The sequence below is a fragment of the Uranotaenia lowii genome, chromosome 2, assembly GCF_029784155.1.
Source record: "Uranotaenia lowii strain MFRU-FL chromosome 2, ASM2978415v1, whole genome shotgun sequence".
Lineage (NCBI taxonomy): Eukaryota > Metazoa > Arthropoda > Insecta > Diptera > Culicidae > Uranotaenia > Uranotaenia lowii.
Window position 1 is genome coordinate 154467383 of NC_073692.1, and position 12075 is coordinate 154479457.

The 12075-nt window shown below is 39.0% G+C and overlaps 1 protein-coding gene and 1 long non-coding RNA gene across 2 annotated transcripts; both read right to left on the bottom strand.

Annotated features, from left to right (window-relative positions):
- Window positions 1-793: 793 nt before the first annotated feature.
- On the bottom strand, window positions 794-1697 carry LOC129741980 (uncharacterized). Its single transcript, XM_055733823.1, has 2 exons — window positions 1339-1697; window positions 794-1278 (listed from the first exon to the last, which is right to left on the bottom strand). The coding sequence occupies exons 1-2, from the start codon at window positions 1448-1450 to the stop codon at window positions 794-796; spliced, it is 597 nt and encodes a 198-aa protein (XP_055589798.1). The 5' UTR covers window positions 1451-1697.
- Window positions 1698-7107: 5410 nt separating this feature from the next.
- Window positions 7108-9080, bottom strand: LOC129749443 (uncharacterized). Its single transcript, XR_008738047.1, has 3 exons — window positions 8804-9080; window positions 7624-8745; window positions 7108-7559 (listed from the first exon to the last, which is right to left on the bottom strand). It is a non-coding gene; the product is annotated as an uncharacterized LOC129749443 (long non-coding RNA).
- Window positions 9081-12075: the final 2995 nt, after the last annotated feature.

Here is a 12075-nt window from a genome sequence, read left to right on the forward strand (position 1 = left end):
TGATAATCACCAGATTGTTGGAATTGGTTCTAAGGATGCTGTCATTGTTGTTTGTAAGGCTTTGTGTACCATATTTCAAAACGTGGGGCAGAACAATTTTGATCAGCCGGTGGATTACGAGAGCCCGGTGGAACTCTACCTCATTTCGAAAATTACTAGTTGACCACATTTATTTGGTCCCGGTAATTTAAATTCTCCTGAGCTGCAGATTCTTTGATGTCACCATATCACCGCAGGCGTTTTTGCAAGTGTTTATTCACCTCTTCCGCGGGCGGGGGGAACTTATTCGATTGCGCCGTCGATACTCTTGTAAGCGCTCACTTCCAGAAATCAGAATATCTCGACATCGTTACGGATAACAACTCTTCGCTGAATTCTGGCAGTTTCGAGAGCCAGACGTATACTTTAAGAATGTGATTTTTACCTTAAACAAAATTTAAAAAAAAACTCGGAATGAAAATATGACAACGCGGGGGCAATATTGGTACTACCTTCAAGGCCCTCATCGTTGGAACCTGGGCCATTAGTTGCTGTTTCCAATGCTGACTCCTCTGGTTCCGTCGTAATAAAAACGAATGTTCCACCTCGTCGTTTCAGAAGATTTTCAGGGATTATTTTTTATTCTGGTTTTTATATTAAAAGGTTTATTGTCCTTTTCCTATAATAAAAAAGCTCTTAATAAATCAACGCTTAACTTATCAGGTCACTATTTTACCAGCATGAGGTAGGCTGTTGCATCAGTTCACTCATGGGTTGGACAGATTTGATCTTAATGAAAACACTAGAACCAACATCAATACCACTCTGTTCCATTGTAAACCACCTGAGCCACTTCCGCCGCCTGGTGCGCTTCCGTTTTGGGAGAAGAAATGCTTATGCCGCAGCTGCTGATGAGCTGGTTCACTTCTTGTGGTGAAGATGAAAAGGAAGATGCTGCTGCGTTGATGGTCTCTTCCACCGGAAAGCAGGTAGTGCTGCGATGGAACGCTTCCGGCGGATGTCCGATGTTGGATATGCTGCTGTTGCCTCTGGTGGTGATGTTGGCGTAGGCGGTACGATCGGTGGTAACTGAATAGTGTCTGATTGTAATCGTCGCTGAGGAACTGGCAGACTGATGGTGTTTTCTTCCGCCAGAGTGATGTTTATTGCTGCTGCTGTACATTGATAAAGTGGTGCTGGTTGTTCTGTCCCAGTGTTCATCCTGTTTGTAGATTCTGCTCCGGTGTTTGTCCGGATGGATGGTGGAGTTTTCCCTTGCATCTGCCGTACTTTGTCGAGCTGTGCGGAGGGTAGAAAAAAATGAAAATTTTCGTTTAACATAAAGTTTTCTTTACTTACCTTCATCGCTTGTGCTGTTTACGGTCTCGGGGCTTTTATTTTTCATTTGTGTTATGGCATTTGGTTTCCTGACCAAAGAAAAAGGTTTTCTACCGGAATCGTACGGGTCCATATGTCTCGTGTTTTTTTTCGACGACAGCAGCAGCCTACACTACACTCAGATGCGCGATATTGCGGCTGGGCCTCGACTATCTGGACAAATGTTCAAGATTTAAATTCATCAGAAGCGCTTGAGTTTAGATGACGCTCTAGCTGTTGCTGATGATAGACACTAATTTGTGCTTTCCAAGCAGGCTCACCAGTCGGTGCGAATGGTTTGTAAATTTATTAGATATGCAAAACATAAATACTATTTTTAAATAAACATGTGAAAACTAATGGATTTTCTAATATGTTTGATTAGGATTATTAGGCTCATGATATTCATTAGATTTTCCTATACTTTTTAGTACGTTTTTCAGCAACATAATACACTTGTAGAATTTATTGGATTTTCCAATAACTTGTACAGGATAAATCATTACTTTGTAATTGAGCGATTAACTTTAAAAATTACTGAAATGACCCAGTAGATTTTATTGCCAGATTTGGTTCAGTGTGCGCGAGATAGGCCATCACCTGGGTTGCCAGGTGCCCAGATTTGTCTGTAAAACCAAGACTTTTGACCCTTCGTCCAGATATTGGTCAGACACAGATTTTGCCCAGATTTTTGCTTGGAGTGCCCAGATTTTACAGACTTTCAAAATGTAGTGATGAAATCGATATTCATGTATCGAATTTGATCCGTAAGTGCCAGATTAGAGTGTAAATCTCGCTTGTATTCATGGGTATTCGACCAATCATTCATTAAACTTTTCTTTTAAATAAGACTGGCATGGTACGGGGTAGGAAACAGTGTTAGTTATATAGTTCTCAACTCGAAAATAACCCGAATACACCCCCCCGCTCACACGCATCGGCAAAACTCTTGTTACCAAATTTGTGATATCTTCCTTGTGCACAGACACGCACAGACTTTTTTTCAAAATTGCCCAGATTTTTTATCCTCAACACCTGGCATCCCTGGCCATCACGAACGGGGGAAAAACATAAACAAAAACAAGCGGGAGATAGTTGGAAATCTGGAGCGTGTGTAGTACGGAGTAATAAAACTTAAAAGTATTTCCTAATCCTAATAGTACGGATATTTCTTAAAATTAGTAGTACGGGAGTGACTGATTATAATTATTCAAACCTCTAAAAGGTGAAACAGTGAGTACAAAACGAATCCGCTGAAGAAATTGTTTGCTAAATGTAATTAAACACACAAAGGTCACGTACGAGGAAATTAACCTACAAACCAGGTTCAGGACGATTTCGATCAGTTTTAATTATAGCCGAACTATTGTATTGTAAATCGTAAGTAGTAAACCTATATTTTAAATTAGTCATCCTAACAATTATGTTCTTAAAACTAAGGTTCCGGACGGAAATTAAAAAGCGATTGTCATTCGCCGATCCGAACAAGTGTGAGCAAGTGTGAGAGCCCGAGTAAAAGAAAACTAAATGTAAGTTTTCAGCTAACAATTTGTTTAGGACTCTAAATTAATAAAATGTGAAATATTTTAGCTTCAAGCTGCTACAATCGAGAAAGGCTGCTTTGAGGATTCTTTTCTCATTCGTCTCGTATCGCTCATAGTGAACAGTCGCGTTTCGAGATTTCGTCCAATATATCCGGGTGTTTCGTTCCGTTCGGGCGTTTAATACGGTGTTTTGTACCGCGCTATACGTTTTTCTGCCAAAGGCAGACCCCAGCTCGCCAAAGTGGTGCTATTATAGTGTTGGTCGACAAAAAAAAAAGGTTTTTTTCTGGCTAGCTGACTGCCCTCAACTGGTCACCACGAGGGCCGCCGCCATTGTTTGACTCATCATCATCATCAATCTGGTCGTTCTTGCTCGAGCCGAGACTTGACGTGGCAGCCATCTTCGAAGAAGGACCACGTGGTTGGGATCACCACTGAAGGAGCCAATCAAAACAAAAATCAAGTTTGTTATACTTTTCTTACTTTTCTCTATTTCTAATTCTATTTTTTCTCTATTATATATTTCGATCAAATTGAGCTTCGCTTTTATTTTCATGAAATATGAGCGAAGGCGGGGGGTCGGACCCGCCAGAGGTGGATGGTGAGCAAATCATCTATGAGGATGAGGAGCATCTGGAGGATTCAGCTGTAGCTGGTTCTTCAAATGCTCATCCTTCTCCGCCAGTTGATATTGCTACTCCATCTGCAGCTGCGGGAAAAACAACCCGACTCCGAGTTTATCCTGATAATTCATCCTCTTCTGGGCCGGGGGTGGTTTTCATCCGGCCCAAAACTAACGGAAAACCATTAAATTTAGTGCAGATCACGAAAGATCTGGCTAGGTGGCCCTCCGTTACCAGTGTTTCCAAAGTACGTCCGAACAAATTGCGCGTTGTTGTGGCCGACCGGAAGGCCGCAAACGGAATTCTTGCCAGTAATTTTTTTAATTTAGAGTATCAGCTCTATATTCCATCTCGAGACGTAGAGATCGAGGGTGTGATCACCGAATCGAGTTTGGAGGCTGAATACGTTAAGTCTCACGGCGTAGGTAAGTTCAAGAGCCTTGATTCGACTTCGGTCGGAATCTTGGATTGTCGCCGACTCATGACTGCCTCCGTCGTTGATGGCGTTACCAAGTATTCGCCTTCAGCCTCGATTCGGGTAACATTTGCAGGAACAGCCCTCCCTCATTACGTCTTGATTGACGGAATTTTAAGGCTTCCAGTACGCCTTTATGTGCCTCGCCCAATGCAATGCAAGAATTGCATCAAGTTGGGGCATACTGCTTCGCATTGCTGCAACAAGAAGCGATGCTTGCATTGTGGGGAGAATCATGGGGAAGGAGCATGCTCAGCAGTTGAGCAAAAATGCGTCTATTGCGGGGGCTCACCCCATGATATCTCCTCCTGCGAGGCATTTCAGGCAAGCTGGGATAAACAGAGGCGCTCTTTAAAAGAACGCTCCAAGCGTTCTTATGCCGCCATATTAAAGAGCGCCTCTCCACCGATCCAACCTCAGACCTGTAACATTTTTTCTGTGCTGTCAGTTGACAATGAAGACACAGATACGGCTGATGAAGTTCAGCCAGTCTTCGTTGCAGGAGGCTCTCGGAAGCGAACAAAGGCGCCTTCTCCGAAAATACCAGCTAAAATAGCTACACAGTAAACGAAAATTACCGAGTTCGGTAATTATTTTACCGAAATCCTAACATGTGGAGTTCGTTAAACTGTTCGGTAATTTTTTCATGGCCGAGGAGTGACAGCTGTCAAATATTACGGACCTTTCTCGGTAAAAAATAACCAAAACTCGGCAGATTATCTGTCAAAATATTGACAGTTGTTAACATGACAGCTCGTTATATTACCGAAAACCGGTATTGTTGAACCGAAATGTCTTTAATTATTACCGAAAGGTCGGTCATTTTTAACCAAAAAACTATAAAGCTCGGTTATATGAACCGAGCAACCGGTACAGTTCACTGAAACACCTGTAATTATTACCGAAATACCTAAAACTCTAACCGAAATCCCTAAAATTTTTACCGAAATCCCTAAAATTTTTACCGAAATCCCTAAAATTTTTACCGAAATACCGTAATTATAATCGAAATATGGATCATTTTTACCGAAAAAACTGTAAAATATCGGTAATATTTACCGAAAAATCTGTAGAGTTTACCGAAATATCTGTAATTACTACCGAATAACTGGTAAATTTTACCAGACAATTTCAAAAAGTTCGGTAATATTTAGCAAAAATCCGGTGATTTTTACCAATATGTCTGTAATTACTACCGAAAATTCGGTAATATTTACCGAAAAATCGGTATTTTTTACTGAAAAATGGGTATTTTTTATTTTTACCGAAATAACGAACTTTGATGTGAGATAACACGAGTCGATTCGAGAAAGTGCTCCATGCTAAAATAACGTCGTTTTGACTGAGCCTCTAATGCTCATCAGAATGGATATGTTTCGCTTGTAGTGTCGTCTGAAAATACCAGTAATATTAACCGAAAACTGCCAAATTTAGGAGTTTTAACCGAACACCGTAAAATATTCGATAATTTGAGTTTATGATGCACAGATTATTACGCGAGATGACTCGAGTCTCGAATCATTTTGCGTTATACGCCGTGCACCAAAACTGAAATTACCGAATGTTTTACGATGTTCGGTAAACATTTACGAATGTTTCACAGTTTTCAGTAAATATTATTGGCATTTTCAGACGACACTACAAGCGAAACATATCCATTCTGATGAGCATTAGAGGCTCAGTTAAAACGACGTTTTTTTTTGCATGGAGCACTTTCTGGAATCGACTCGTGTTATCTCACATCGAAGTTCGTGCTGTACGAAATAAACCACATCGGTAATTCAGGATTTCGACCTTCCCATCGGGATCCATGCCTTATTGAGAATTGTGAAAATCAATGAATTAAAATTGACTATAAAATAGGAATTAAATTAATATACATATATTGTTAACGCCTCACAACATTTCTTAACAGACATGCTGTTTAGTGTTTACTATCTAATTGTTTTTAATTTAAAAAAATCTGATATCCAAATTATCATTCGAATACTAAAGCTGCAATGCAACTGGTTCGCAGAATCCTAATAAAGTTAGAGAAAACTAAACCTCACCAAAAGTGATTAACATTTTCAAGTTATTAATTAAAATAAAAGCTAATGTTTTCATCATACGAAACCTTCGTGAAATTGTAATTAATTTTAATTTATTAAATAATATTGGGGTATATTGGGGATCATCAGAATTAAAAACTTTCGCTTCTAGTATCATCTGGAGACTCTGATTATGCACTGCACTGTGCATAATAAGCTGAAATTACTGAACGTTTTAGTATTTTCGACAATCCTAAAATGTTACAGTTTTCGATAAACATAGGCCTAGAAAAGAAGAATATTGTGAGTTAAGGTGGAACAACTAAACTGATTATGAATAAACACTTACCTTTATTTACGACGACCAATTAAGTTCATAAATCAAAGCTATTAATAATTTACAATTTATTCTATCATAAATGCCATTTATTAATAAAACAATTAAACACATAAGTATCGAATATCGCACCCAACCTCACAGAATTCTATAGGTACATTTTTAAACCTCTATTGTTGCATATACATATGCATTTCGTGTTCTATTGGTATATAAATACAATTTATATGTTTATGCCCTTCATCGCACATTATAGCGCCCTTATTTATGCAATGCATATGGTACGAAAGTTTTACCACAGATTTTACAGTACAGTAAATGATACGCAACATTGTTTAATACTTGATATCTGTGGTTTCTATACTCAGAAAAAAATAGATAGAACAGTTGCTTTGAAGAACGAAAATGTACATGAAACAAAATTGTAAATGTAGAATTACATTAAATATTGAAATTAAGTCTGAATGGAGATTTACATGCAATGAGCTGGGTCATTACATGTAATGAGCTGAGTAATAATTATATATATGTAATGAGTAGGATAATTACATGTAATCACCCGATTCCCTTCTACGCATGTTATTTCATGTAAAATTACGTGGATTTTTTTAAGTGTGAGATTGAAACGAACAATCTCACACTTAAAAAAATCCACGTAATTTTACATGAAATAACATGCGTAGAAGGGAATCGGGTGATTACATGTAATTATCCTACTCATTACATATATATAATTACTCAGCTCATTATATGTAATGACCCAGCTCATTGCATGTAAATCTCCATTCAGACTTAATTTCAATATTTAATGTAATTTTACATTTACAATTTTGTTTCATGTACATTTTCGCTACATTTATTATTAATTTATACTTTGTACTCAAAATTTCTTGATATAAACAGAAATCCACTAGTGTTATTTATTTAAAAACTTTATTGATCTTGATGTATGCTCACGGTATCTCAATGATAATCAAACTCATTGAACTATCTCTTGTTGCTTTTTTAAGAACCACATTCGCGACACTAACGAAAACACAAGTTTCTATGCCAACTCACCAGTAAAATAATCCTTTTTTCCGGATCCAGTTTCCACTCAATTCTCCCTTGCAGGCCTGAAGGAGTAACTTCATGTGCTCCCGGTTGCCGGTACCACGTACAACGTTAGACGCACCCCAAAGTATCGGTACATCCCTATGTAAATGAAAACAAAATACATTTAAAACTCTTGAACACTTTTATTCAACCGTAAATTTACCTGTACTCCTTGGTTTCTAGTTTTTTTTTAACTTCATCCTTGTTTTCTTCAGGGCAGTCGTTTGAGTTCACTTCTGCACACTAATCTTTCCGAAATGACAATCCAGCACCTCGTTCAACTCGGTCCGCTCGTCATCTTCAAGCTCGGGGGTTTTCTTCTTGAAATTGACTCGCTTCGTTTAGGTCCAGATGCAATTAGGTGACGTGAATTGTGACCGTATTCACGTCGATAAATCACGGCCTTAATCCTGTGGTACATAGATGTTTTTTATTTGTAAAACACTGGCACTGAGTTCTACCGTATCAAAATTTTCTCTTACTTGTCTAGTTTGGTTTTGCAGGTAATTGAAAAGGCCCACTCGCGCAGAACGGCGCACATTATGGTGCGCTTGGCAAGTCGAGATCGATGCTGTAGTGCCGGAACTAGTGTCACCTCACTGATAACAGCACCACATCTGTAGCAGAATCACTGACATTAGAAAACTGGTTACCTTCATTGGACAGCCGTCGGGTGATTTGATATGCCAGCCGGGTCCGGTCGATCGCGCCCTCGCAACCATTCTTGAATTTCGATTCGGCCAGCACTGATTCCGGAATCTGCCGGATCGAAAAGTAATCGATAATGTTGGTGCACTTGGCCGCAGACAGCTTGAACCCGTCGCCGAACGATTGATTTCTCGGATGAGCTGCGCTGATTTTTGTTCGGAACGGAATTTGTTTTGTTTATGTGTGACAGCAAAACAACACGATGGAAGCGCTGTAGCGGAATCTGGCTAAGAAAAACTCAATTTAAGTTTCTTAAACTGATAAATTGAGATACACCTACCTCAATTAATGATGAATGGATGAGATAAGCAAACGTTTTCAGACACTGATGTTTTTTACTCTTACATTGCGTTTAAACGAACATACATTTACATCATTCAAAATATAAATTTGAGTTCAAGGAATACTTTACTCTATGCGCTTGAAAATTAGACACGAAACGATGTAAAATTAAGTCACCTTCAATATAGATCCACAAAACTTTAGGTCTCCAAGCGTTTCTGGCTCGAATAAATTTGATAATTTTTTGGTGTGCAGGAATAGTTTTACAAATGAAACTTTCCTTGCTCGACCCTGCCTGGAAGTAAACAAAAATTTACATAAGTAAAAATTTACAGCGTACGCATTTCAGTTACCGCTGATGTCTTAGCAGCTTCCGTGGTAATTCACGACCTATGCCGACCTAGACGGTTGTTGTTGTTGGGACAACGCTCGGTGGAACAGCAGCTTGAAAACGCGATATTTTCACCATTATTTCAACCACTCACTTTCAAACAACACGCGGTACCGAAATTGAAAATATCCACACGCGCATACGTTCTTTCCTGCTTTGCTTTTCCTAGAGCGCAAGCGGGATGCCACTAATACATCACGATTGTTAGAGAGAGACAGTTGCGCTCAAAGCTGCCAGAAACAGACACTTGCGATTTGACGTTTGTGTTGACAGCGACACTGGTTTACAGTTTTCGGCGTTTTATTACCGAAAATTTATGGCAAAGCGATTTGTTTACATAAAAACTAACGAACTTCGTTGAATCAAGAATTGATTCACCGAACTCGGTAAAAATAAAATGTCAAATTGATCAATTACCGAAAATTTTCGAATTACAGAACTGGTTCTGTAAAATAAATTACCGAACTCGGTAATTTTCGTTTACTGTGTACGGTTGTCTCTTCAAATAGAAACGAGAAAAAGTCGACTGCTGCTGAAAAGGAAAAACAAGTTCCTCCAGGTTTCCGCGGAAATGCACCACTGCAGAATAAACCAACAGCTGCGGGAGCTTCGCAAACCCAAACCCCAAACGTGATGCCAGAATCAACGACTCAGTCTGGGCTCTTTAAGTTGACTGACATTTTGAACGGATTTTTTTCGTGTTTTAATGTATCAGAACCCGTGAAAGACATTGTATTTGCAATGCTTCCTGTATTAAAGACATTTTTAAAGCAATTGATGCAAACTTGGCCCCTCCTTTCAGTGTTTGTATCTCTCGATGGCTAATTTACGCCGAGAGGTCGGAGATATCACTGTACTACAGTGGAATTGTCGTAGTCTTATTCCAAAATTGGATTCATTGAATTATTTACTTCATAAAACAAACTGTGATATCTTTGCATTGTCCGAAACTTGGCTATCTTCTCAATCTAACATCTCATTCCACAATTTTAATATTATCCGTCTGGATCGTGACGATTCTTATGGAGGGGTGCTTTTGGGGATCAATAAGTGCCACTCTTTTTATAGAATTCACCTTCCTTTATCAGGCGGAATTGAAGCTGTTGCATGTCATACAACAATAAGAGGTAAGGACTTATGTGTTGTCAGTTTGTACTGGCCTCAGAGAGTTGCAGTGGATCGAAATCACCTAGAGGACCTGTGCTCAGTGCTCCCTGAGCCAAGGTTGATCCTGGGTGACTTCAATTCACATGGAACTGTCTGGGGAGAACAAATTGACGATAGTCGTTCTACTCTTATCTATGACATTTGCGACAGTTTCAATTTAACAGTATTGAACACGGGTGAAAAAACACGGGTACCTAAACCTCCTGCAAGACAAAGTGCAATTGACCTCTCACTCTGCTCAAATTCACTATCATTTGATTGCCAGTGGAAGGTAGTCCATGATCCGAATGGTAGTGATCACTTACCTATCGAAATTACTATCACCAATGGGGTCAGCTCTTCGAACACAATAAATATGACATATGACCTTACAAGACACATCGACTGGAAAAAGTACTCGGACACAATTAAAACCGCCATCGACTCTATGCACGTTTTACCTCCTTTGGAGGAGTACCACTTTCTTTCTTGTCTGATACACGATAGTGCAGTTGACGCTCAAACAAAACCCATCCCAGAATCATCTATTCATCGAAGGCCTCCTAATCCATGGTGGGACCCTCAGTGTTCTAAGCTTTATAAGGACAAATCAACAGCATTTAAAGAATTTCGAAAACATGGAACTCTTGTCCATTTTGAAGCTTACGTTTCCCTTGAAAATCAGTTTAAAAAGTTAACCAAGGGGAAGAAAAAGGCGTATTGGAGGAATTTTGTTAGTGGGTTATCGCGTGAAACATCCTTAAGTACTTTGTGGAAAGTGGCACGAAGCATGCGTAATCGATCATCTACACACCAAAAAATTTATAAAATTACTTGAGACAGAAACGCTTGAAGACCTAATTATGTTTCGCCCTAATTAGGAATTGATTTAATTTCACATCATTTTCAATCTAAACTTAACAAACACCCTAGCTTACGGGCCATAATTTTCGAAAAACTTAACTGTATCATGATCTAATTCATTAAAGATGTAATTTTCAATCACATTGAATATAAACTTATAAAAGGGACCTAAACTTAAATTTAAGAAGATGTAAAATTATGTGCGAGGTTATAATTTTTCAAACCCTGCGAAGAAACAGAAACAAAACAAATAAAAGCATGTGCATTCTATTTCGGTGCGTATTGTAACGGGAAATTTAAGCCAAAAAGTGTTCTTTCGAGTGAAAAGGGCGATTCCCTCTTGCGCTCTTGATAACGTAGATAACAGCTGAAGGTATTAAGGTAAATTTGACGGTTAAATTTAACTATCAGATCTAGGAAGAAATTCATCACCGGACAGCGAAAGTAATCGTCAAAGACTATTATTATAATTTATTACAAACCTTTTAAACACCCGGGTCATTCGGGTCTGTAAACGTCAAAGAGGATTGGAACATCAGCATTCAAGGCTGCAATGAATGAGTCTATCCAGAAAACACTAAGTAAATAATCCATATTCCTGCAATTAAAGCAACAACGAATCCTTTTTTACAGTTGCCCTGCTGCCGTATTCAGGTTTTAGTTTACAGCTCTATCGCAATATGGGCACTTCTGTCATTGTGAAATTTTAATCCAAATTAAAGAGATCATGAAATTTCTAAAAGCTTATCCTGCGCACTCGTGCTTGCTAGTCTCCAGCAACCGATTCCTGCTGCAATTCAAAATTAGAATCCTCATTTATAACAGCGGATACGAACAGTTGTGATGGAGCGTTCTGGATGTTGATAGTCGCCTCCCCGTGTGGTTCATGAATTGCGATTGAAAATTTTGTGAAATGAACGGTTATTGCTTAGAATGTTTGCGAAACTGCACGGAATCACTAAACGGGCGCCTTTGTTTTCATCCTTGCCAAATCATACCTTCCTGTAGTCACTTAACTTTCCGCTCCACTGTGGGGACCGATTAATTTCGGATAGAAAAAGAAAATCGCGAGTTGAACGAAAGTTATTAGTTTCTGTTTTTTTAGGTACTTCTACATTTTCCGCTCACCTGTTGTACTGCAGAGCGGAGCAGAGGCAAGTAGGAAAACGGAAAGTTGAAAATATCGGTACCGGTTTTAGTAAAGGGCGAATGCGCCAACATCGC